Source organism: Balaenoptera borealis (assembly GCF_965194805.1).
Source record: "Balaenoptera borealis genome assembly, chromosome: 8".
NCBI lineage: Eukaryota > Metazoa > Chordata > Mammalia > Artiodactyla > Balaenopteridae > Balaenoptera > Balaenoptera borealis.
The window spans coordinates 15527140-15554716 of record NC_138865.1 but is presented as its reverse complement, the minus strand read 5'-3'; the positions used below and the strand labels follow the sequence as shown (position 1 = coordinate 15554716).

Sequence of the window (27577 nt, the reverse complement as noted above, 5' to 3'; positions counted from 1 at the left end):
GTCTCCGAGAGGAGAGATTCAGCTGAAATTCGACAGCAAATGGAGGAGGTACGGAGGATCCCAGAAGAAAACCTACACTGGCCTCGCTGGGCCTGGGAGAAGGTGCGTTGGAACTCAAGTCTTGGGCGTGAGTACAGCATGGGGCAGAACAGAACAGGACCTGCCAGTGGGCAGAGGGAAGGAGGGCAACAAGGGGTCCGAGATGGCCACGGCCTCTGCCGAAGGGTCTCTGCTTTTCTCCCTGGGCCTCTGCTGCGGAGTCGGCCCAGCTGCTCCAGAGGCCTGGCAAGTCTGTTCCCGTGACCCAGGGGACCCATTTAAGGGTCAGTCCAAGAGAAGCACTGGGGACAGTGCTTAGAAAGGAATGAGGGGCTTTCCCAATCCCTCAGACTTCTGGGAAAACGTTAGGTTTCAGGCCTTGATCCCTAAGTGATGTTTTTCTTCATATTTTGGGCTTATGAAATATAAGCATACAGAAGGGGATTAGCTGTTTTTATTTCCCAAGGAGGAAACATGAGAGGAAACAGGGCTTAAACTACAGCCTGGGAATTTCGATTGGTCATGCGACCCTCCTGAGAGAGGGGACGGATGTCACAGAAGTCTGTTGGGTGTAGTTAAAAGTGGGGTTGCTGCCTGGGTACCCTTCGGCAGGTGATGGATTCGTTTCCTTCTTCACTCAGGCCCGGTTACTTTCACTGGTGACAGAGGCTCTTGTTCCCCAGACCCTTTCCATAGCTTTTTGAGATCCACAGTAGCTCGTGCCTTGAAATCTATTTGTCCAGAGCAACTAGGTCTGCTTTACCCCCAAGGATGCACAGTTAGGGAGAATGGGGGAGCCAGAGGCGTCTGCATTTCTGTCTAAACCATTGATGGGGATTTTGGGGGTGATAACATTTCATACGTGCTTTGAGGTCCCGCTGATCCCCTGGGCTGCTCTCGAGAGGATGCCCTCCAGGCAGCCAGAGGGAGGGTCCTGGGAACTGGGAGAATACCCGGGGTGGGAAATGTGAGGCCTGAAGGCACAGGCTCACCCTGCCACATGCCCACAGGCAGAGAAGGGGCCTGGATCCGCAGCCCTTCATCAGCTGGAGGAAAGTGAACAGAAGCCCTGAAGGGATGGCTGGACTGCTTGCATTCCCAGTGAGTCTAATGACCAGCTGCAGACTTTCCCTTCCAGAAAAGGACAGCAGGGTCTCTAGGGTTCCTGGCTAAGGGGAAAGGAAACTAACACATGTCGAGTGCCTGCCACGCGTCAGCCTTGTGCCTGGAACTGCGCAAGGGTTGTCTTAGTGCATTGCCCCAACAAGTTTGGGTTGGGTAGATGTTAGCTCCAATGTACAGCCTAGGAAACCAGCTCCAAGAGGTTCGGTAACTTGCCCAAGTTCGCAGTGAGCAACCAATGTGTCGGGGCTCAAATCTGGAACTCTTGTCTTCAGAGTGGAACAGCCCCTGATTCTGGGTAGGCAAATGACCCTTTGCCACCTGTTGGGCTGACCCGGAGTAACCTGTTCTGAGCGGAGGTCCCAGAATAGCTCCAAGCGGACCCTTTCGGGTCAGGGAAGGCAGCCCCTCCTCCGTGCCCCGCCCATCACATTCGGTTGCTCTTGGCAGTGAGAGCCCCATCTGAGGACCGGGCGGCTCCTCCTGGGTCCTGTGGAGGAGTGGGGAGTTCCGGGGAGAAGGGGAGGAGCCAGGGGCTGGTGGAAACTCCCCAAGGCAGCAGGAACCAGGCTGGGAGTGGGGAGGAGGGACACGGGGGTGGGTTCCAGGCTTTTCCCCGCACTTCCTCAGGGATCGCTTTACATAACCAGGGCTGCTTAGTCACCGCTTTTTACTTTTTTTTTGGAAACAATTTTCTCAGCATCACAGCTCCCATCTCCATCCCTTACTAGTCACCGGTGCTAGGGAAGTCCCTTTTCTTCCGTTCCCTAGGCAACCCGGCACATTTGCCTTTCAAATGATCCAAGGCCTGGGCGGGGGTAGGAGTTCCCTCCCCCTGTACCCAGGCCTCCCACACAGCCACTCCCCACCTCCGTTGGCACTGTCATGTGGCCCAGCCACCCGGAGAAATCTGGGAGACCAAACGCCCTGCCTGTCAGCCCCTGTTCTAGACCCTCACATTTTCAGGCCTGGAGTTTGGCTCAGGCTCAGGGCCCCCAGCTCGTTTCTGGAGGTGCCATGTTGAACTTTAGACATGGCTGGCTCTCCTCACTGTTCTCTTTGCGGGGGAAGGTGGCAGAGCTGGGCCCACCTCAGCGAGGCCCAGGACATCCACGGCTGACACCACGCCCTAAGAACAGGGCCTGCGGGCCCGGGCGCCCTGCTCACTCTCAATGTCTTGGGGCAGGGGAGGATTTGGCATGTCATGTCCTTCCTTCCATCCCCTCTGGCTCCCTCCAAACTGCCCATGTCAGCCTTGACTGGATGGAGGTGCCCAGTTGCTTGGGAAACAGACTTGGTGTGGGAGTCGGGGTGAGGCGGAGAGTCCTCGGGGTCGGAGCTGGAAACACTGGGCAGAGGTGCCCAGAGCGCCCTCCTACATCCCCTTTCAAAGTCCCGATGTCGGTCCTGATGATATGAAGCCCTCCCTGACCAGTGGGTTCAATACCACCACTGAAGGGCGATCGTGTGCATTATAAAAACAGCATGGCACCAAATCACACAGCATGTAGGAACCTTTCACTCATTCACTCAACACCAATCTGGAGAGACCGCACTCTGTGCTAAGCATTGTGCAAACCGTCAGCTCCAAACCATCCATCAGAGAGTTTTAGAGCGCTTCAAATTGTCAGACAGGATCCTCGGATCACATACAGAAAATCTTATCCTCACACACATTAGGAGTCCTAATTAGGAGCAAAGTCTCTTAGAACTTCTTAAAGCATGAGTTCTTAACCTAGGATTCATGAACAGACTTCGAGGGGGGTCTGTAAATGGCCAGAGATTGCAAACTTGTATACATTTGTGCATGCTTGCCTGCATATTTCCCTAGAGAGAGGGCCAGCACTTTCAACAGATTGGGGTCTACGATCTTCCAAGGGTTAAGGGCCCTTCCTGTTATCAGAGGCGGGCCCAGGTTTGGAAGCAGCTTGTCTTAGGGTGTCTGAGAGTGAGAGTCCCCCCACACAGCACGCCTCAGGATCAGTGTTGAATGACTGTGACCTAGTGATCAGCTTTCCAGGATCCTGGTGTTTGCCTCTGCCAGGCCCATGGGAAGTCCCCCTGGTGACCCCAGCCTTCCTGCTCAGACCCTAGGTTCAACCTCAGCCAGAGGCGCTGAAGGGGCGTTTCACACACAGCCACACCCGGCCTCTGCTGAGCCAGGCTTGCCCCCAGGTTTGGGTCCAGGGATGTGGGACGGGCTCCTGCTTCTCTGTGGAAGGGCTGGGCAACCTGGGGCTTCTCAGGGCTCTGTCTCCCCCGTTCCGACCTCACTTTGATTCCCTTTCTATATTTAGATCTTTTCTCAGTCCTTTCTTGAGAATAAGCGAATGACGCCTAGCAGTTCTCTTTGTGCTTTTAATCCTCTTTCCCTGTAAGGAGAGATGGGCATGGCAGTCCAATCAGGAACGGCAGGAGTCTACAGAAGTGCCTCCTCGGGTCTCTACACCCTCTCCTTCTGGCCTTGGCCCCGCCTCAGCTTCCTCACCCGGCCAAGGTGCCTGGAGCTGCCCTGGAGGGATGCACGAGGGGCCGGGCCCTCGCTGCTCCTGCAGCCTCTCTCAGCTTTCTGTGGCCGGTGGTCGGGTGTCCGGGAGAGGCCAGAAGGCTCTGGGTGGAATCAGATTCCTGGATTCGACCAGGGTCAGTGTGCTCCGTGAGATCTCAGAGGAGAGATGCAGGGGCGAGGGGCACTCACTTCACTGCCTGTTGTCTGAGCACTTCATGTGCACCAGGAGTGGAGCGGGTGTAGGTCTTGGAGCCAGGCCTGGAGGGCGAGGCCCAGAGGGACCCTCGCTGCCGAGTGACCTTGGGAAGGCTACCTCTCTGGACCGCAGGAGGCCGAGGACACCAGACCTCTAGGCCACTGTGAGGATGACAGAGATGGGTCATGTGACGTGCCTGCCTGGATCCTGGCATGCAGCAGGCACTCCAGCTTTACTGGTTTTCTTCTGTCCCCATCACTGGTACCCCGCTACCAAAACTGAGTACCTAGTGATGTGTAAGAGGAGACGGATGCCATAGAGGGCTGCAGAACATGTGAAGGAAGGCTCAGCGGAAGAGGTGGGGATCAGGTAGGATGGCAACAAGAGTAAAGACAAACTACGTGCCTGGAGGGGAGAAGGCACTCAGGACTCCAAGGCAGAAAAAAGGACCAGGACAGGCGGGAAGAGGCAGGCTGTGGCTATCCTGTAGCTGTTTTTAAAGATTCGTCATCGATGCCTTGTTTTTAAGGAAACTGAGGCAGTGGGGTGGCTGGACGGGCCTCCTAGCCTTGAATTCTGGCCCTGCTGCAGCCACTGGACGTGACCCCGTAGCCAACCTTGCATCCCGGGAGACGTGCCAGGCTTGGGTGCTGCCAGCCGGGTGCCTGATTTAGCACACGCCTTGTTAAGAGAAGCTAATTAACAAACCTGCATTTAAATAAGCAGCCGCCCCGGGTGTTTGTAACCACCGCCTTATTGAATTGTGACAAGTTATTAGCCCTTGCATGTTAAATGAAACAGAAGCATCCAGGAAAAGCCCCTAAATCCAGTCTGCATGGAGCAGATTCCTGCTGAGAAAATGACGGCAGCAAGAACAGATTCACTTGCCGCTTTGGGGAGAACTCCAGACCTCCTTTCCTTGGAGGTTACATAATCTTCTGTCAATAGCGATGACACCAGGAGGACAGCAGGGAGCGGGAGGGGAGGGCCATCAGAGGTGCTCTGAGCCCCATCTGAGGCTCCGCCTCCTTTTTGGGGGGCTGGAGACACAGCCTAGGCCAGGGGGCCAAGGCAGGCCACGCAGCACCTGCCCGCGGCCACAAACAGGCCCTGCAGGTTTGAGCTGTGGCTGGGCCTGCTTCCTCAGGGCCTGGGTGAGCTCAGAACACTTTGTCACCCCGTTTGGCTCTGCTTTGGGACAAAAGAACAGCTTATCATAGACCCATGGGGACCCGGCCTCCCTATGGAGTCAGCTTTAATCAGGGAATGTCTCTCTGCATTTCCTTTGGACTATGGGGAAACAGGATCAAGGGCCAGATTCAGTGATGTCTTGACTACTCTCTTTTTTTGAGAAAAAAGCCATTGACCCTCAGGTGCCCACCACCAAGGTTACCAGGCCTCAGGCAATGGAATTGGGAGCTGCCCTGTCCTCATGTTATTTTCCCTTGTCCTTCTGGGGCACCTTTAGGAACCTGACCCAGACCTTCCCTCAGCACCTCCTGCCCAGCGCCCAGGACAGCAGAACAGCCATATCAAGATGCCAAGTATCCTCCAATGAGGCATTTCCGAGGAGGCCACATCTCCAGGATGGGGTAAGACTGTAAAGGCAAGGATGTGGTTGAGTGTCGAGGTGCAGTCTGGTTTGGGACAAGTCTGCTGCGTGATGCCCCACCATGGACGCGGCTCCACGTATCGGGGCAGGGGATTGAGAGGAAAAGCCCGGTTAGGGAGGTAGGGCCGGGCAGTGGTCCTGGCAGGGTAACCTGGGAAAGTCCTGTGTCCTCTCTGAGCCTGCTTCCTCATTTAAAATGGGAGCAGTAGCTACCATACAGGGTCCAGTGAGGAGCCCAGGAGATAACGTCTACAAATTCTATCTGGCATCCGATAAGCCTTTGATGAGCGTGTAGAGGACGCAGTGACAGGATGGATGAACGTGGAGCGGAGTTTCCTGGGCTCGCTGCGGCTCCAAGTTGACTTGGAGCTGAGCTTACATTTCGGCCCTGCTCTCTACCAGCTACATGACCCTGGACAAGGGAATTAACTCCTCCACACCCCGGTCTCCTCGTGTGTCCATCAGCGCTGATGCTCATCTCGCAGCGCTGAGCAAGGATGGAACGAGATAACGGACGTGCAGACAGTGCCCAGTGCAGAGCAGAAACGGAATAAATCCTGACTCTCCTTCCCTTTCTCCCTCCCGCTCGCTTCGTCCATCTTTTTGTCTCCCAGCAAGAAAACCGCTAAATCGTCCATTCTGGAGGGTTCTGGATTAGAGATACCAAGGAAAGGGTACTCTAGGACAGCGGTCCCCAACCCTTTTGGCACCAGGGGCTGGTTTCGTGGAAGACAAGTTTTGCACGGGTTGGTTGCGGGGGGGGGGGTGGCTCAGGCGGTAATGTGAGCGATGGGGAGTGGCAGATGAAGCCTCGCTCACTCGCCCACCGCTCACCTCCTGCTTTGCAGCCCGGTTCCTAACAGGCAGCGACCAGTACTGGTCCGTGGCCCGGTGGCTGGGGACCCCTGCTCTAGTACATTATAATATTTGGGCCATGTTTTCCTTAGAATTAGGATGGGACCTATGGGAAAAGGCTAGATATATTTCTGAACTTGAAAACCCATCTGTTTGTGCCTTTTTAAAAGTTGCCACGGCAGGACTTCCCTGGTGGTCCAGTGGTTAAGACTCTGCACTTGCACTGCAGGGGCCGTGGGCTCTATCCCTGGTTGGGGAAGTTCCACATGCCATGTGGTGCGGCAAAAAAAAAAAAAAGTTGCCACGGCAGTTAGACGGTGCAGAGAGGGAACAATCTCTTTCTCTCCTGTCCCTCTAACAGTCAGATCTTCAACTGACTAATCAAAGGTTATCCATCAGAGTGCACACTCCTTACACAGCTCCGTGGCAGGCAGCGTGGGAAAGAGAGCCAATGGGAAGAATGGATGGCCAGTGCCCTGGGAGTCGTGCGAAGGGAAGAGGGCTGGTCCCTCTAATCCCTCTAATTCAAGGTGGGTCCCTCCAGGAACACTTCCCAGATGCCTCTCTTGGCAGGGGTGCAGGATTTGCACAGGTAGGAAGAAGGGCAGTATTCTGGAAGAATGCAATCCAGTGAGTGGACTTGAAGAGTTGGCGTCTGTTTTTCTAGATGTGTCAGTTAAGTTAGCATGCAGCGTTTGTACTGCAGACGTGGTCAGAAGGGCAAGAATTACACAGGGTCTTAAAATCTCAAATCGCTCTTGCCTGGTAGACGTTCTCCAGGTCTGGGAATTGGCAGAAGTGGACGAAGCAGGGATACCAGCATTTTGTTAGGTCACTTTTGTTTCAACAGTACTCACATCCTCTCCTTTCAGCCAGAAATTATGCTTTGTATAGATTCCCAGTTGGCCAGTGATGGCCAAGAGGCGTTAACTAGTAACACTAACATTTGCTCTTCTCTGCCCTTTCTATTCAATCAAGAAACACACACTGGAGGGCTTCCCTTGTGGCGCAGTGGTTAAGAAGCCGCCTGCCAATGCAGGGGACACGGGTTCAATCCCTGGCCCGGGAAGATCCCACATGCTGCGGTGCAACTAAGCCCGTGCGCCACAACTACTGAGCCCGCGTGCCACAACTACTGAAGCCCGTGCGCCTAGATCCCGTGCTCCACACCAAGAGAAGCCACCGCAATGAGAAGCCCGCGGGGACCGCAACGAAGTGTAGCCCCTGCTCGCTGAAACTAGAGAAAGCCCAGGCGCAGCAACAAAGACCCAATGCAGCCAAAAATAAAATAAATAAATTAAAAAAAAGAAAGAAACACACACTGGAGATGAGGATTAAACATGGAATCTACTCCCAAGCACTTGAGTCAGAAAAATAAACTACTGCCACTCTTGCTGCTGCTGCTACTGGCACCCCTGTGCTAAGTTCCCGGATGGAGGAACGTCTGGGCCATGGTGGTTTCCGAGAGGAGACGGCCTCAGTGCTGCTTAAAAGAAGGTTGGCACAAGAAGGCCTTGCGCAGGATGACGCTTTTAAGCTCAGCTTTAAAAGATGATCTAGGCAGATCATGGGGTTGAGCTGAGCGCTGGGAAGGGAAGACCCAAACGATCTGCTAGGAAGGAGCACAGGAAGGCTGCTACTGCTGGGGTGGGAGTCGGGGGCGGGGTGGGAGGACTGCTGAGAAATGAGGCTTGGAGAGGAGGCCGGGCAGGTCAGGGAGGGCCCTACTGGCCATGCCAAGGTGTGTGGGTTTACCAGTCAACGGGTTAAGTAGGGGAGTGGTCCCACTCTCAGGAAGATTCTGGGGTGGCTGTGATGTTGTAGAGGAGGAGGGGGCGGGGCAGGGTGGCGGAGTAGAGCGGGGAAGATACTCAGTTTCATTCTGAATGCTTTGAGAGCGGGCTTGCAGAGCACCCAGAGAGACACACAGGTAACGGGCACCCAGATCTGGACTCAGGAAGAGGTAATGGGGTGCGCTGGAAGCCGTGGGAATGGACGATCTCCTCCTGGGAGAGCCTAACAGGAAAGGGAGGCTGGGAGAATCTGGGAGGGAAATCACGGTAGAGGTGCATTTCAAAATGGTAGGTGTCATCTACCGGTGACAGAGATGCCACTGGGATGAGAACCGCCAAGTCTCCTTCAGATATGGCAGTGAGAGGGTCAAAGCTGGAACCATTTCAGCACAGGAAAGATGGGCGGGGGGCAGTGGTGAAGAGGGAGAAATTGCACACGCAGCCTGCTCTGAGAAGCAGCGTGGCTGGGAAAGGCAGGTGAGAAGTGGGGTGGCCGTAGCTGGAGCTGGGGGGCTCTGGGAGCCTCTGGCAGTGAGGACTGAGGTTGGCAGGGCTGGGTGGGGCACACACAGCATCCAGTGTTTCCCAGCTGGGTTCAAAGTCTCACACACACTTGCAGGGATGCTTGGGACACATACCTCGTCCCACAGCAACCGGGGCCTCAGTTTCCTCACCTGGAAGAGGAAGGGCCTGGATCATTGCAGTGCTAGGTCTTCTTTCAGCTCTCAAATTGGATTGTCCTTATGCTTGTTCATATGCTATGATGCTATATGGATTCCAAATTGACAGAAATTCTAAATTCTGGGTGGCGTTTTAGTAATATCTACCAAAAAGCCTTTGAACGTGTAAAACCTCTGACCTGAGAAGTTCTTCTAACAAAGTCACGGCTGAGGTGAATAAAGAGAGTGGGTATTCACAACTTTGTTCATTGTAGTGTTTGTGAAAAAAGATACAACCTAATGTCCAATAGTAAGGAATCGGCTGAGTAAATTATAGTACATCCATATGGTAAACTACTTCTGCACTAAAAATCATGGTTTAGAAGAATATGTGTTGACATGGGAAAATGTTAATGATATATTGCTAAGTAAAAAAGCAGGCTATGTTACAGAATGTACAGTATGATACATTCATTTTTAAAATTTTTGATTAGGACACAGACCAAATCTTTAATTAATGTCATTTTTTCCTTCTCTTGGCAAGTAAGTACAGTATTATCTGGAATAATGTAACTAAAAAAACTAAACAGAAAGACAGAGTTATACACCACGTGTGTTCATGTGAATTTTGAAGTCATTAGGAAAGTAGGTTGTCACAGAGTCAAGGAAGTGGAGATATTCTGAAATGAGAGAATTTTAGAAGTGGAATTCACCCTAGAGGTCAGGGGGCCCAACCTCCTCACTTTTCAGATGAAGAAGTTCAAGCTTAGTGGAAAGTCTAGGACAGTCACTAGTCGGGGATGGGGTTGGGGGACCAGGTCTAGAACAACCTCCGGTTGATGGCTGCATGTGGCCCTCAGAGCCCCGCCCCACTGAGATCTACGAGGTGACTGCATTCCTATGTACTCTGGGGCGGTGGGGGGGGGGTCATGGACTCCTCCATTCCCTGCACACCCTGGGGCCGGATCGCTCAAGGCTGCTCGAGGGGTGCAGGGCTGTCTGGGCTACTGCAGCATTTCATTGTCACCCAGCCAAACTGGGGGGAGACGGCTGCACTCGCCCTGTCGTTCATGTTAATGCAGTAACACCGCACCGTCTTTCTAACGCAGGCCAGAGGGGTCAGGCCTGGCTTCTTCTCTGGCCCTATGGCCCGCTTGCTGACCGCCACGGCCACTCTGTCATCCCTTGCCTGGGCCACTGCAATAGCCTCCTGACAAGTCTCCCTGCTCCTACCCCTTGCCCAAAGCAGCCAGAGGGATCCTGCTCAAACCCAAGTAAAACACGCTCTTTCCTCTGCTCAGCTGCCCACTCACTGCCTCCTGGTACATGACATACACAGAGCAAGCCTGAGCCCATAACCAGGCCCTGCCTACCTGGCTCCCTCACCTCCCGGAACTCCTCTCCCATGCTTCCTCGCTCCCCCCCACCCCCACCGCCTTCAGCCACACTGGCCTCTCAGCTCTTCCCTGGACACAGCAGGCGTGTACCTGCCCCAGGCTCTTTGCACTGCCCGGTCCCTCTCCCTGGAGGGCTCTCCTCCCAGATTTCTGCGTGCCTTGCTCCATCACTTCCCCCAAGTCTTCATTCAAATCTCACCTACTCAATGATCCCCACCCCGAGCACAGATATAATCCTGCAAACTGTGCATCCCCCCTTCACCCCACAATCCTGTTCTGCATTTCCCGCCCCTAGTATTTAACACCTTCTAATACACCAACTCATTCATTTATTTATTAAGCTCATTGCTGCCCGTTTGTCTCCCTCCTCCAGAAAGTAAGTTCCATGAGGAGAGGGATCTTAGTTTCATGCACTGATGCAACCGGAGTGCCTAGAATAGAGGGACTCAGAGTAACTGCTTAAAATATTTGTCGAATAAAAGCAAAAAATGGATAAAAGTTAAGAACTTGGAAACATTCCCCCTATCAGGAAAGCATAAGAGGAAATTTAAGATAGCTCTCGGTGAGAGGCACCTCGATGTTTAGGGGTGAGCACTGCGGATGAAGTCTAAAGTAAAGTTTGCCTGCTTCACACCCCCATCTCTGACTCTCAGCCCAGAAGCACAGCCTTCATTCCACCAATCTGGAAGCCTCTTTCTGTCGGCCTTCAACGTAGCCTTCAGTTGTGCAGGCTGTTAGATGATTCATTCATTCATTCACTCATTCATTTATTCATCGCACACGCAGGCACAGAGCCAGATGCTCTTTTGCCCTGAAGGAGACTGCAGTCCGGAGGGGAGCGGGGACCCATGGAACTGACTGCCCCACAGACGTGTGGAAGGTCCTCGTAACGGGCAGACACAGGAATCAGAGGAGGTGGACCAGGGTGCCTTCGTAAGTCAGGGGGCGTCTGAAAGGTGGCTTGAAGGACGGACGAGCAGGTTAAGACAGGGAAGAGGAAGAAAAGCATCCCAGAAAAGGCTCAGCAGTGGGAGAAACACTGGGAATACAGCGTGGCCGTGGCTGATTGGAATGATGGGTTCACGTGGGGTGGAGGGGGAAATAAAAGCTGGGCTGGGGCCTGACCTTGAAGGGTCCTGTGGCTACCTTTGAAGGCTGAGTTTTCTAGCTCCGAATTTGTACATTTTACAGGCTTCTGGAGAAACGGAGAGTTGGCTCCCTTCTCAGCCAACAGACGGGGTTTAATTGCTGTTACTGTCAGTGTAGTTGCAAATATCATATAAAAAGGGCTTTTTGGCTAATTGTTTTTAGAATAAAAATTCAGGAACTATGTATAGCTATTATGCATCCAGGGTACTTTAAAGATCAAACTGTTTACATTACCCTTAAATACAGTCCTTAGCAGGAGGCGCTGGGATCTGTGAGTGACTGGGACACAAAATGATCCCCCAGGGCTTAAGATGCTGGAACAATGTGACAGCAGTGACTTTTTTACTTGGGGGGGGGGAGGGCAGTTGGGGAGGGTGCAGTCAGCGCCCTTTGATTGGCCAGAGGCTCAGAAGAATAGTCAGCTAAACTGGGTAATTTCACAGGCACCATTAACCTAAACTACTGCCTTCAGGCAGACAACCAGCCTCCCCAGCACACAGAGAAGGCTGAATTCCACGGGCTTCTGGGGGGTGTGCTGGGGGTGGGCGAGGAAGGGGCTGCATTCTCATGGGCTCCCTGAGAACCTTAGGTGGTGGGGCTGAGAAGTAGGCCGGAAGCAGCCAGGTAGAGGCGAGCCTCGGCACTTCGCATCTGCAGCTTTCCCTCCTCAACCCAAATGGTACGGAGAGGATTTGTGAGCCACGCAAATAAAGCAAATTCATAACGAGTCATTGCCATCCTGTTTTCGTGCTCAAGCCTCTCTCAAATTTTAATTTGGGAGCTTTTAGAAAGGCAAATTTATCTGTGACACCATCCAACTTCTATTTTATTGGAAGCCTCATCTCAAAGGATGCAATTGACTCCTGAGAAAGCTGTGGGCTTCTCCTTTTGATATCTTCCCAAATTCTCTGTGCATGTGTGTGCGCATGCGTGTGTGCGCTCACGTGTGCACATTTGTTTTAGGGTTCTCTACTTATCTGATGTACAAACGCATAATGCATATTCACAAGGCAGCTACGGAAGTATATATATATGCGTGTGTGTGTATTTATCACATATATGTGTAATACAGCACAGAGTCCTGTATGCCAATATTTAAGCTATCATATTTAATTTATTCAACAAACATTTAATTAGCACTTCCTACTCATTAAACACTGTCCTAGGCCCTGGGGGGGTAAAGTGATAAACAAATTAGATAAAGCCCCTGCCTCGGGGGGCTAACATCCACTGGAGTCTTAATACAGGGTTTCCAACAAATGTGCAGAAATCTGTATCGACAGCCGTCAAGTGAGCTGGTGGGATATATATACAGTAGGTCAGTATCCTTTTTTTAATAAATTTATTTATTTTATTTATTTATTTTTGGCTGCTTTGGGTCTTCGTTGCTGCACGCAGGCTTTCTCTAGTTGCAGAGCGCGGGCTTCTCATTGCAGTGGCTTCTCTTGTTGCGGAGCACGGGCTCTAGGCACGCGGGCTTCAGTAGTTGTGGCACGTGGGCTCTAGAGCTCAGGCTCAGTAGTTGTGGTGCTCGGGCTTAGTTGCTCCGCGGCATGTGGGATCTTCCCAGACCAGGGCTCGAACCCGTGTCCCCTGCATTGGCAGGCGGATTCTTAACCACTGAGCCACCAGGGAAGCCCAGTGTCCTTTTAATACAGGAGAGACAGTCCATTTGAGTGGAACAATAGCAAGTGAGGGTGGCACTGGGATTCCCTGAACAGGTGACCTCTCAGGGCTGCAGGGCCATGCCCCACTAGAATACTTTTGGGTGGTTTTACGGTGTAGGTAAAAGAGCCCGGGGAAGGGTGGGTGGGACCCGCATATCCCATCCTTGTTTTTGGGTGTTTTTCAACATCTTCCTCCTCCCTGAAGCCTTCCCTGCTCACCCCAGGCATAACAAAAGTGTCCCTCTTATGACATCCTACTGTCTGTGCAATTCACCAGCCCTTATTATGTTCTGCTTTATGTTGATAGCTATCATTTTTGTTCTAAGCTTATTTTGCTCTTTCAAAGAACACGTGGGGAAATTCTACTCAGCGCCTGGCCCTGTGCTCTGGCGGACACAAAAATGAAGGACCGTAGCTTTGCCCATGAGGACCTGCCAGCCTAGTAAGAGGGCAGGAGAGCAAACCGTAATTACGAGGGCCAGGTGTATGACAGAGGTGTGCACAGGGCACCATGGGGGCAGGCAGTGGGGGGCTTGGCGGGGGAGCAAGAAGGTTCTCAGGCTCTGCATCAGAGATGATGCTTAAATGCTCCCCAAAGAAGCCACAGACTCCTTGGAATAGGGACCTTACCTAATTCTCTTTATATTCCCGCATAGCTGGGATGATCATATTCTCTTGCCCTGTGATTTAACTTTTTTAAAATAGCATTTAACGTCTGATTATAAAAAAAATACATATTATAGAAAATTTAGAAAAAGATTTAAGCTCAAAAAAGAATATAAGGATCACGCATAACTCTACTACCCTGACCTAACTAACTACTATGAATGTTTTGGTGTGTACCCTTTCCAATTTCTTTGGGAAATTTTGGATTGTGCTCTATGTAATTATTTTTAGTTTTCTTCTCTTTGTCATGTGACAATATGGCACGAGTATTTTATTGATGTCCTTACGCATTGATCTGCAGTCATTTTAATGGTTGCATAATATTCCACAGACCATAATTTATTTGCCCATCATTGCTTTTGGACAAATAGATTGTTTCTAACTTTTCACCATTATAAGCAACACTGTTATGTGGATAAATTGCTCCTCACATCCATTATAACTTCCTTAGTATAAATTTCTAGAAGGAGATTGCTGGGTCATAGGCTACGTACATCTTAAAGGCGTGTGATATTTGATACACACTGCCAAATAACCCTGCAAGAGGGTTTTTTTACAATTTACACTCCCATCAGCACTATGTGAGAGGACTCTGGTGTTATTATTATCATTTTTTTTTTTTTAAAAGAAACAAACCCCAAACATTGCCAGATAATGGCTGCAGCTGGCGTGGGTGAGGGAGAGGTATCAACACTTTCTTGTTTTCATTTGCATTTCTGACTACCAGTGTAGGTCTTCATTTTTCATATGTTCATTCTGTGTTTCTTTTTAAAGAACTTCATATTTCTGTCTTTTTGCCCATTTTTCTATTTATTACAAAATAAATTAATAACAGCTAACATTTATTGTGTGTATGTCATTTATTGAGGGTGTGTCAGGCATTGCCCTGAGTACTTTCTATACTGCTTTTTTCCCTTTGTTCCTTCCAACAGCTCATGAGTAACATACAATTGCAGTATTATCTTACTGATTTTTAAGTGACTCATATGTTAAAGATAGTAATCTTTTGTTGTCTATATCACAATTTTTTCCAATGTGTTGATCGTGTTTCAATTTTGTCTGAGGAGGTTTTGATCTATGGAGGTTTGAAGTTTTTATGGGAACAAATTGATCAACTATTTCGCTTCTGTCTTTGCAAATATATGTTAAAAGGTCTTTTGCTATCTTGAGATCAGAGAAATACTAACAAATGTATATATATTTTTGGTTCTTTTATGGTCTAATTATTAACATTTAAATATTTAATCCATTTAGAATTTATTTTGATTATGAGAAAGAGCTTCAATGTTATCCGCACCCCCCGCCCCCACCAGTGATTAGCCAATCATCCCCTTAACACTTATGGAATAATCAATTCTTCCCCACTGGTCTTAAAATGATTCCTTTATCAGACACTGAGTATTTTAATCTTTTTCAGATCTTTCTCTTCTGTATCAATAATATGTCTGTGTATATTCTCACCAGTACCATCCTTTTTAATAATTGTAGTTTTATAACATGTATTAATATCTACAAGTAACCTTAAGTTCCAATAAAAATCATGTTGTCGAGTTCCTATAAAAATCCCTTTTTTAATCGACAAGGAGCACATGTGAAAATTAATTTGGAAAATACTGATTTATGAACTTCTGATATCTCTCCATATATTAAAGTCTTTCATCCTCCCTGTGAAAGTTCTTTTTTTATTGAAATTCTTCACATTTATTGAAAATTTTCACATTTATTGGACAGTTTATTTATCAATGAACTAGTGATCGGGTCTTCCCTGGTGGCGCAGTGGTTGGGAATCTGTCTGCCAGTGCAGGGGGCACGGGTTCGAGCCCTGGTCCGAGAAGATCCCACATGCCGCGGAGCAACTAGGCCCGTGCGCCATGACTACTGAGCCTGCGCTCTAGAGCCCGCGAGCCACAGCTACTGAGCCCACGTGCCACAACTACTGAAGCCCGTGTGCCTAGAGCCTGTGCTCCGCAACGGGAGAGGCCACCGCAATGAGAACCCCGCGCACCGCAACAAAGAGTAACCCCTGCTCACCACAACTGGAGAAAGCCCGCGTGCAGCAACGAAGACCGAACACAGACAAAAATAAATAAATAAATAAACTAATGATCAATACACTAAGGAGGTGTAGTTTGTATGCTGAAATGTGAGAATTTCTGAGCATTCCTATGGTTAAGAGGGCAATCAGGAGGGGATATTTAAAATTGGAAACGTATTGGCCAAATCCCAAAGGTGTGATCTCTGAGCCCAAGGTGGTCACTACAGCGCCTGCACCATGTTGGACACTCAATATTTCTGATGGGTTCACATTGGCATACTGTCAGATATTTAGAGTGGAGTATTGGCAAATCCAAAGTAAGGATTTAAAGCAGTGACTCAAGTTGGCTCTTTAACCTATAAACGCACCCAGTTTCCTTGGTAAATCTCAAACGTCATGTATATGTGTATACATATGTAATTCATTTCCCCATTGAGTTTTGAGTTCCTTGAAGGCAGGAATTTAATCTTATTCTTTTAGAGCCTCCACAATGCCCAGCAGAGAGTTGAACTCAGAAGGCGTGTCCAGTAAATCATGGTTGAGTTGAATGGAATTCTCTAGCTATTATAACTATGGACAGTTTGGTCATTAGAAAGCAGCTGAGGAGGCTTCCTCTGGGCCGTGCTCTGCACTGGCTCCGTGGAGAGGACATGCCAGGCATAAGAGCCCTATTCTTTGCCTACATGCTGCCTAAGGAGAAATGGAGAGTGTCAGTACCCCAGATGGTTAGAGCTGAAAGGGGCCTAGGGGACCATGCTGGCCAACTGCTCATTGTACCTGGGACGGCACCAAGGTCCAGGGAGATGAATGGTTCAGCTCAAAGTCAGTGAACCAGGTGACAGGAGTTCAGTGTGATTCAGAGGCGATGTAGTGGGCTTTAAGCAGAGTTTGGAAATCGAGGAGGCTTTGATTTGGGAGAGGAGAAGGGAGAGGATACTTCTGGTAGGGGGATGGCAAGAAAAGAGGCTTGAGCTGGGAGTCGGTGGCGAGCAGAAGTGGCAGTCAGTGGAGGGTGCATGTTTGTTGCAGGAGGCTGTTGGCAGACGGCTGCAGGGTCTATGTGGTCAGAGGACCCGAGGAAGAGAGCCTTGTTGTCGTCTGTCGGTGGGACGACGCAGTGTAGTGTGACAGCCTGGCCAGGGGATGACAGCATGAAAGGCGAGGTGAGCAGGCAAGTACCACAGCCAGGAGAGTAGCTGGCAAGGGCTGATGCCAAGAAGAATGGCCATGCTCTGGGTAGAGGGTCAGATGTGCACTGGGGCAGGAAGAGGGCAAGCAGAGTCTTCCCAGGAGGCTGGGAAACTAGGGCACGTGCCCTGGGACAACTAGGAAACAAGACAGCCTGGAATCTGGTGGTAAATTGCACGGCACAAAATGCTAAGTGGGTGGCCAGAGAAGGGGAAGGGTCTTGGAGCCACAAGGAAGGCACGCTGAACAACGTGGATTTTGAGCAGAACTTTTAAAAAAGAGCAGCTTTTGGAGAGAAGGGGGTTTCCAGGTGTATTGATCATGTCTTTGATTTTCTGTATTTTTCTCATGCTTTGACATCCTGAGGGCTTGCTAATCCTGGAGAGACTGCCCCTCCCAGGGCTAGCTAATTCTTAGAGATAGCAAACCACTCACCTGCAAATACACCTTTCATTTACAAATCAGTCAACCCTGAGGCTGTACCCCCAACCAACTCTTCTGTCTAACTTTCACACACCAAGCCAATATTCCCTTGTCCTAATCACTCGAAGGTCAGGTACTAGAGACCACCCCCATAGCCCAGAGTCTGCCGATATTATTCAAACTCTCCAATCCTAGGATTGCTTAAACTTGCCTACCCCGCCTCACCCATTCCTTCCTGCAGAAACCATAGTAAAGTCCCTGGGACATCCTTGTCTCTCACGCCTTCTGCCTCCTGACTGACACTGGTGCTTCCCCATGTGACCCTGCATGGCTAGACATGCCCCCTTCTCTTGGCGATTGTGAGTAATAAAACTTGTTTTAACGGTATTGATTTCTCCGAGTCATTACTCAGTCACTTCTATATCCTGGGTACAACCAAAACACGAGGGAAGGGAACAGACATCATGTTTGGGCAGCTGGTGCAGAGGAAAGAGCGTGGACCTTGGGGGGAGACAGAGGTAGCTTCAGATCCCCCTCTTTTCCTCTGACTCTCCTTTTCTGCTCCATCTCCCCCAGACCTCGCTTTCCATCACTGCCCAGTGACCTCCTGCTCTGTTTTCCTCTGAGTGGCCCAGCCAAATTCCAGTATTTTTTTTTACTGCCACTTACAGTTTGGGCCTTGTCGGTCCCAGTAAGCAGCCCTTTCAGCCTCACCTTCAACTGCGGTATGATGCTTTCTTTCTCCGCTATTAAGGAATTTCAGGCGCCTCTAAAGCCAATGGGGAAGAAAATTTGGGAGGAAGGCATGGGTAGACTGGGAGAACGTTCCTGGAACTACTAAAATTGCAGTCCTTGGCTGGGACCAGGTGAAGCTCACAAAATGCCAAACTTTGATTTTGAGACAGAGAGGATGTGAGAGCTGGGAGCCCAGCATAAATGCTCCCTTTCTCCTTCCCTGGACTTGGTTAATTGCCCAGTGGCTTAGGCACGTGCCAGGCGGCGGCTGTGCTCATTCAGCAAGCTTGAAGTGAGCGGTAGGATTAAAAGCTGGGACTCCTCAATTTTGGTCCACACTCCGCACCAGTGAGCTTAGATGACTCTGGGCCTCAGCTTCTTCATCTGTAAAACGGAGGAGCAGGACCACGTAAATCTGAGGGCCCTTCCGGCTCTGGAGATCTAGAAATCTATGAAGCAGGAAGCAGTCCCTCCTCCAGGCTGCCAACCCCGTCCCAGCTTCAGGCATGTGTCGGGACCCTTTACTCCTCTGGGCAAAGGAAAATAAAAGGTCCCCCTCATGCTGTGCCTTCCCAGGGCATAGCCCCTGGGTACACGTGGCGGGGCTTCACAGGACTGGTCCTCAGAGCCCCTGGAATGGCGGTTCAGGTTTACTCCCCGGAACTGGAGCCAGACTAGGGTGGGCTGAGTGTCCTGCCCAAGGTGGGGCTGCAGAGGGCAGCAGACGAGCTTCTTGGAGCCAATATGCACAACTCCCAGATCCTGTGGGAGAGTGCCAATTTCCTATTTACCTTTCACGACTTAGGAACAGTCCAGAATTTGGCTGAGTCTGCCTCAAGGGGTGAATATACACTCTGTTTTCTTAGACATTTCCTCCTTGCTTCCCCAGTCCTACCTGGCCTTCAAAGACCCGCCCACCCCTCCTCAGCTGCCCCCTCCCTGCCCGCTCCCTTTGAGCAGCTGTAGGTCTTCTCTCTACCCAGTTCACTACTTCCTGGTGGTGTTCCCTAGTCTTCAAATCCTCCCCCTCCCCACCAAATGACGGTAAGCTCCCTGAGGGCAGGTTCTTTGTCCTAACATCACAGCAGGCAGGAGTGGAAACCTATATGATAAGGAGATGCTGGGAAAGATGAACCTTGGCTTTGGAAAATCTTTGTCAGGTCACGGCTGTGCTTGTGGGGAGATACCCACTTCCTCACCCCGGAAAGGAGGCCCATCACAGGGGGAGGGCGGGGGCAGATGCTCCGCGTCAACCCAGGTCCTCTCATCAGCCCTGTGAAGTGTATGGTGTTTTTTGCTTTTTACAGATCGGGGTTCACGAAGGCGGGTCATTGGTTCAGAAATAGAGAGCGGCTTTAAGGACCCAGGTCCACCCCGTGGCAGGATCCCCACTCCCACCACTGCACCGCACTGCCGCCTGCAGCAGAGCGCCCTGCTTACCGGCGGTGGGCCCCCAGGGAGGCACCTGACGTGCGGTCGAGGCAGGGATTGGAAGCAGCCCCGGGAGAGAGAGTCAGGGGTGGAGGCAGGGCTCTGACCTCTTCTACCTGGAGGCCAGCTCCCAAGGAGGCTGAGGTTTCTCTGGGGGGCGTGTGCGTTTCTCAGGGAAAAGATAGAACGTGAGCTTGCTCCCCGGGGAACGGTTTTGCAAGAGCACACGCAGACATGTCCCCACACGCGTGCACACACGCACACGTGCACACACGCGAGCACACGCATCCACACCCAGAGCCGCAACGGCACGGCTCCCCGGCCACGTCGGCCCTCCCCCCGCCAAACCCCGCTCTCCCTCCTACCCTATATGTGCAATCTTGTGAAAACTCCACCACTCTTAAGGTTAATAAGGCTCATTTGCTTAAGATAGCACCTGTTTCTATGGTGACTCCTGCCACCCAGAATCTGTTCATCAACTGAGACAAGAAAACAGTGACTTCCACCCTCTTTGAAAGGAAAACGCGAATTCTTAGCCAAGGGCTTGACAGGCCAGTAGCCCAAGGAGCTCTGGGCGCTGTCTTGCACCCTATTTAAGTCCCTCCTGGCCGCCCCTCACCCACACCCAAGCAGAGCCCCAGATTCTGCCCTAAGACTCTGGACTGTGGTTTCCTCCTCTCTGTCTGTCTGGGAAGCAACAGAGCCCCCTGCGGGGAGGAGGTTCGCTTTTTCCTGCCGCCTCGGCCTCCGATCTCTCCATACCGGTGCCGCTGTGTCTTTCTGGGCCGAGGCTGGCAGGAGAACCCTGGGAAGCGCCGGGCCTTCCTCCCCTCCCGCTGCCCCCGTGGCTCACTCTGGGGCCTGCATCCCTGCAGACGCCCCCCGCACGCCTCCTGCCGCGGGCTGGCTGATGCTCCCCGACCAGAGCTGTTCAGGCCCCGCCCTGCCCACCGGCCCACTCTGGTTCCCTAAGGTGTATGGCTGAAGTTTGCAACACCCACCTGACATGGGTGCCGACCTTGGGGCGTAGATCACTAGGGAAGTAGGTTCCTAGGAGGGTGTTGCTAAGGACAAAGCTCCCGCGAGTGGTTTACCTTTTAAAATAAACGGGAGCAGCTTCTACATCCTCCCTCTAACGATCTCACTCTCTCCCGTGCTCCAGACGCTTTGTTGACCGGGAGGGCAAGTACACGGGGAATTGCGAGGAACCTGGAGCTTGCTTTACGTGCCGGGAGGCCCAGGGGAAGTGTGTTGCGCATGTGAATGACATTTTGGCGCAAAGAAAGGTTGAGGACTGCTGATTAGAGGATCAAGAATCATAGGGCTTCCCTGGTGGCGCAGTGGTTGAGAATCTGCCTGCCAATGCAGGGGACACGGGTTCGAGCCCATGTCTGGGAAGATCCCACGTGCCGCGGAGCAACTGGGCCCGTGAGCCACAACTACTGAGCCTGCGCGTCTGGAGCCTGTGCTCCGCAACAAGAGAGGCCACGATAGTGAGAGGCCCGCGCACCGCGATGAAGAGTGGCCCCCACTTGCCGCAACTGGAGAAAGCCCTAGCACAGAAACGAAGACCCAACACAGCCAAAGATAAATAAATAAATTAATTGAAAAAAAAAAAAAATCATAGACTCGCCCCGGTGCTCCTATCACCCGTCTAACCGCCTCATTCGGTAGGTGAGAGAATAGAGGCCCCCAGAAGGGCAGACCCTGGAGCAGCGTCTCCCAGCCAGCAAGTGACCCAGCATGCCAGTCTTCAGAGTCCTGGTCCCACACTCTCTCCAAAGAGTCGCCCGGCCTCCTGCTAAGTAGACGGACTCCTCAGAGCCTCCAGAGCCCTCCACAGCCCCTGCCTCGCGGCCGCTCTCCCCTCCCCTCCCAGTGTGATGCTCTGCTCCAGGCAGGCTGGTGTCAGGCTCACTTATGAAAGCCCAGCAGCTCAGAGCTGGAGGAAGGAGCTGAGAGACCATCGCACCCAAGTTCTTGCCCAGTGCCTGGCAGATGGCTTCTTCTTGAGTGACGCCTCCCTCCTATCAGACCCAGGGCTGTCAATTCCCCCTGATATAGCCCAACGCCAGGCCTCCTCTCTGGGCATCTCTCCCGACATCCAGACTCATTTCAATCTCCTACTTGAAATCTCCACTGGGAGATCTAAGGAGCATCTCAGAATTAACAGGTCTGGGACAGAACGTGAGATTTCCACCCTCACACCCCAACTTGCCCACCCTCCAGTGTTCCCCATCTAAGGGAAGGCGCTGCCCTTCGCTCAGGCCCCGGATCTAAGAGCCGTCCTTGGACCACCCTTCACCCTCCGCCTCGAATCCATCGGTGGGCCCTGTTGGCTCTTAGCGTCACTAAAGACCCGAAGCTGTCCTCTCTGGTCCACTGCTCTCGCCTTGGTGCAAGCCGCCCTTATCCCTCCCGAAGGACAAAGGGCCTCTTGTGGTCACCCTGCTACCACCCTCTGCAGCAGTCAGAGTGACCATTAAAAACACAAAGTCATTTTCATCCTCCTGTTTAAAATCCTCCAACAGCCCATGTGCCAAACTCCCTGCCCAGGCCTGGACACAGGCCTATTTATTTATTTATTTATTCATTTATTTTTAAAATTTTATTGAAGTATAGTTGATTTACAAAGTTGTGTTAATTTCTGCTGTACAACAAAGTGACTCAGTTATACACACACACACACACACACATATATATGTGTATATATATATATATATATGTATATACATTCTTTTTCATTTTCTTTTCCATTATGGTTTAGCACAGGATATTGCCTATAGTTCCCTGTGCTCTACAGTAGGACCTTGTTGTTTATCCATCCTATGTATAATAGTCTGCATCTTGGTCCGTGTATTATTAAAGGCCTTTGAGGCTCTGGCTCTGCCTGCCACACCACCCCCCGTGGTGCTCCTGCCGAGCTGCATGCGGTGTCTCAACCCTTCTGTGTGTCTCAGGCCGCTATGGACCATTACTTGCTCGGGCCCCTCTCCCTAAGAAGCCTTTCCGTAACCTGCAAACACTTAGTTGCTTTATAGGAGTTAAGATCTCTAGATGAATGACACCTTCGAGGTCCAGAAAGAGCTGAGATTTATGACCACAGAGTCACTTAGAGAAACAGGAAAGGAAAATGTGGATTCCTGAATTTAGGTTGGTGAGTGTAATATCAATCCACATCAAAATTCCATAACAATTTAATAAGCAGATGGTCTGAGACAACAGAGGAAACACTGAACAGAGTCTGCATAGGCTCACTGAAAACAAGTCACTCCCGACCGCTCAGATTTCTTTGTTCATGAATGCAGTGGTCCAGTGGACCAGGAGAAAGTGCTAAGTAAGCACAGTACAGCTTGACCGACCAAGGCTTTAGACCAAGTCAATCATGGTAGCCTTGTGGGCAAATATGGTTTCAATGACTGTGGTGTTTGATGGGTTTGTGGCTTAGTTAACAAACCATTCCTGAAGAGTGTTGACTCATAAATTAGTGTCAAGCTCAAGGGCAGTCCCTAGTGACATGCCATGGGATTCTCCCGTAGGCTCCACCTTGTTCAGTATCTTTATAGATAGCATGCTCACTGAACTTGTAGGGCACCCAAAGTTTCAAGGAACCGCTAATATGAAGGGTGACATAAAACAGTTAATTTTGGCAAATTTGGAAGGATGGGCCTGCATTGAAAAAAATTAAACTTAATAGGGATTAATCTCAAGTTCTATAGTTAGGTTCCAAATCAATTGCACAAGCACAGAATGGGGAAGATCTGGCCTAGCAGGAGTTCATGAAGGGAAAAGATCAGAGGAGTTTTCATTAATTTTTAAGCTAATTTTAAGCTAATAATAGAATGTCAAACCATAATGCAAGAGTTAAGAAAGTTAATATAATCTTAGATCCATCATAGAAGTAGAGGCTTTTAGATCATTGAAGATTATAAATTCCCTTTTTCTGCATCAGTCAGACCACCCTCTGTTCATTCATTCATTCATTCATTCATTCCTTCAGCATGTGTTCAGCACATCTTAGGCCATGGGTTTCATTCAAGCGCTGCAGATCAAATGTTTATAAAGTCAGATTCTTCCAGTGAAGAGTGCCTTGTGTAGTGAGGGGAGCAGAGAAGTAAATCAATGACTACAGTACAGAGTAGAGAGGGTTAGGATGGAGTTAAGTCCCAAGAACCATGGGAGAAGAGAAGGTGGGCAAGGCGGAAGGCTCCACAGAAGAGGTGACCCTCGAGCAGGGTAGAACCCACCAGGCGAAAGGAAAGGAAAGAAGGGAGGGAGGGAGGGAGGGAAAGGAGGGAAAGGAGGGAGGGAGGGAGGAAGAAAGGAAGGAAGGAAGGAAGGATGCATCTGGGATTGACAACCACTGCTGTGGGGCCTTGTTTATTTATCTCTGTCCTGAGACACTGAGAAGTCACTGAAGGCTTCAACTAGGGGAGTAACATGATCATATTTCAGTTTTAGAAGCATCACCCATGAAGGAAAGATACTTTTGTAGGGGATGAGGTTATAGGAGGGGGATCAGTTAGAAGGCTTTTGAAATAACTATCTAGGGAGAGGTGCTAAGGGCCTTAATTAGCTCAGCCATCTTGGCTTTTAATTCTATATTTACGATTCTTTTTTTCTACCCCATTCAAATGTCTGAGCTTTTGGTTATTCTGTTCTCTTCCTGGAATGCAGTCTCTTATATCCTTTGACTTTTCCAGGCCTGCTCATAATTCAAACCCCAGCACAACTCCTATCTCCACTGTGAAGTCATCACAATATGATATCACCCCATCCAGCCATCTATTCACTTGCCCAGCCACTATCTATCCATCCATCCATCTATCCATCCATCCATCCTTTCCTTCATTCTTTTATCCATTCATTCCTTCATGCCTTCATTCATTGATTCATGCCACATTGACTGAGGGCCTTCTATGTTCTGGGCACTGTGCTAAGTGCTCAGGATATAAGACACGATTCTGCCCTCTAGGGACTCATGGTCTAATAGGGAAAAGAGACTCATAAATAATAACAAACTCATATGACGAGGATGCTAACAGAGGTTTGACTGAGTGTGGTAGGAGCCCAGGGTGGGACTGACTAACTCAGTCTGGGGGCGTCAGAGCAAGCTTTTCAGTGGAGGTGACATTTGAGCTGAGCCTTGAAGGAGGAGTAGTTGCCTCACTGCAAAGGGGAGAATGATCTGAACTCTGACAGCTATTTGAGTCTAAAGGGCCCAGTTGAGTTGATGCTAACACCCCGTGAGTTCTGCTCTCTGTTTCCTGTACATTAGCCCTGTCTTTCCAACTGGGAGCAGAAAAAACACATTTTAAATCCACCTAACATTTATTCATCCAATTATCTATCTATCATCTATCTGTCTGTCTCTCTATGTATCTATCTATCTATGTATGTATCTATCATCTATCTGTGTATCTATGTATCTATCTATCTATCTATCATCTATCTGTGTATCTATGTATCTATCTATGTATCTATCATCTATCTGTGTATCTATGTATCTATGTATCTATCTATGTATGTATCCATCATCTGTCTGTGTATCTATGTATCTATCTATCTAGGTATATATCTATCATCTATCTGTCTATCTATGTATCTATCTATCTATCTATGTATGTATCTATCATCTATCTATGTATCTATCTATGTATGTATCTATCATCTATCTGTGTATCTATCTATGTATGTATCTATCATCTCTCTGTCTATCTATGTATCTATCTATCTATGTATGTATCTATCATCTATCTATCATGTGTGTCTTACATTATTATTTTTTAATAGCCACAGTGCTGAGTACAGTGCAGGTTAAACAGCTGGTCCCACCACTTCCTGGTTACATCCTCTGCCTGCGATGGCTTTTTTCCCTTAAGGTCTTTTAAGTGATAACCATGTGGACAGTTCATTCTCCAGCCAGGCCCTTTTCTACCTCTTGGGAGTGACATAAGCTCTTTACTACCAAAGGCTCAACTTCCTAAGTTTCCTGTGGAGGACTTACGGTGATAGTAGGTGGAAGGAGTAGAGAACCAGCAAGTAGGTAGCGCCTACTAAGTGCCAGGTGCTGGGTATTTTACACATTTTATCTCATTGTGTCCTCACAACATTCCTGCGAATTTGATGCTAGTGTCCTCTTTTTTTTTTTTTTTTTGACAAATGATATTTTTTGCATACATGCCTATGTGGCTTATAAAATTCTTTTTTTTTTTGCTAGTGTCCTCTTTAACAGTTGAGGGAACAGACTCAGAGTGGTGAATAATTTGCTCACAGTTAAGTCGGAGAAGCTGCCTCCCAGGTCCGTGCTCTACGGCCCAGGGTCAGAGCTGTGCTACGGCTGGGGTGGGCACGGCCAACAATGGAGGTGAAGGGTAGGGGGCCAGGAACCTCAAACCGCACCGCTCACACCAGCACCGCTGCCTTTTAGCAGCCGCACCTGGCCCTGACATAAGCTGTCACAGGGGCCAGGCCTGGGTAGCAGGGGTTGGAATCTACCTAAACTCTGGAGACCTAATGTGGTGTCATGATTATGCGTGCAGGCTCTGCGTTCAAACCTCAGTCAGTCACTCACCAGCTGCGGGGTCCTGGACAGTCACTTAACCCCTCTAGGCGTTAATTTTCTTGTCTAGATTACCTTCCTCTTCGGGCTTTTGTGAGGATGAAATGAGAAATTCATGAAAGCACAGTGCCCAGCACGACATGCTAAGCGTGCAAATATTTTACCTTCTTTTCTCTCTTCCTCTTCCCTTTCCTTTTTCTCCTTCCTTTTATTCTTCCTTCTTTAATCATTATTGTTGTTAACAATAATGTTATAAGGATATAAGTTCTAAAAGGAGTATCTCTACCCAGGAAGGGCAATATGGCAGGTGGAAACACTATAGACACCAAGGGGCACATCTTACAGGTCATCTGCTCTACCTCCTGTGGGGGGGGGATTGGGGGGGAACATTCCTGGGTCACCCGTGACAAAGTACCTTCAGTGCTAAGTACTCCCTCCAGTGTGGAGTACGTGCTCAGTTCTTAGGCAGTTCAAGTTCTTAGAAAGTTCTTTCTCATATGGAGTCCAAACTGACTTCCATGTAAATTTCACCCACTGGTTCTAATTCTCCCCAGTAGAGCACAGCAGGACTTCCCTGTTTTCCAATTCGATTTCTTCAAATTTTAAAAGAAATCTTTGAAGGATCCTGAAAGTCAGTTCTCATGGCTTCCCTTGGTGGTTCCAACAGGCCAGCCATCCCCGCTCGCCTGCTGTGGTTTCTACAGAGCCTCACCTTTCTGGTTGTTTCAGTCATGCTGTTCACTGTCTTTCTTAAAATACCGTGGCCAGAACAAAAGACAGTATTCCAGGTGTAGTACACGCCATGCGCACCCACAGGACCTTCCTAGGATCCAGGAAGAATCACCATGTCGAATATGCTGCCACTGGCGCCCTTTGTCTCTGCCTCAGCACGTGTGCTCGGGGTGGGGGGCTGGGGCCCGGGGGATGGTGACGAGCCCAGGTTTCTCACGGCGGGGCAGGGGGTGGGGCTGGACGTCTGGTCTCAGCCTCAGCCATTTTACAGCTTTGCCCACGAAGGGGAGCCAGGGCGCAACCCTCTGTCCCTGTCAGAGCTGAGTTCAGAATTGGGTGAGCAAGACTCCTGTTCCCTTTGGGGCATCTATGGGTGTGTGTGCGAGTGAGGGGTAGGAGTGTGTGTGTGCGTGTGTGTGTGTGTGTGTGTGTGTGTGTGACAGAGAGAAAGGGAGAGAGAGAGAGAAAGAGTTTTCTGCCTGATCCAGGAATGCTCCTGGATGGCAGAATTGGTTTCCATAACGACTTTCTGATATAAACATATTTGATAAAAATAAGTTAACTGCGGAGCTGTGGTGGAGCGCAGATTCTCAGAGTGCAGAGAGAGAGAGAGAGGAAGAGAGAGGGAGAGAGAAGGCTCTTCAAAGTACAGCATTTCCCTTTTTTTTCACCCCTCCCGGTCAGCCTCCCTATACATACTTTCCATAAATCACCTAAAAAGCTTTGTTTCCCATCTTCCTGTATATCCTGGCCCCCTTCCTGCCTGTGCACATAATATTCATGTTCTCTCTCCCCCTTTCTCCTTAG

At 50.0% G+C, this 27577-nt stretch overlaps 1 protein-coding gene across 13 annotated transcripts in view; it reads right to left on the bottom strand.

Annotated features, from left to right (window-relative positions):
• Positions 1 to 27577, bottom strand: part of PEBP4 (phosphatidylethanolamine binding protein 4) — a 269036-nt gene that overhangs the window by 64680 nt on the left and 176779 nt on the right. For 9 of the 13 annotated variants that reach the window (XM_082401982.1, XM_082401983.1, XM_082401989.1 and 6 more), the window contains one exon: positions 8765 to 8800. The exons of 3 other annotated variants lie outside the window; for them this stretch is intronic. In XM_082401982.1, coding sequence (XP_082258108.1) covers positions 8765 to 8800 — 36 coding nt within the window. Of the gene's footprint in view, positions 1 to 3538; positions 4028 to 8764; positions 8801 to 27577 lie in introns of those variants that run through there. One more of the 13 variants, XM_082401992.1, reaches the window with a different exon arrangement.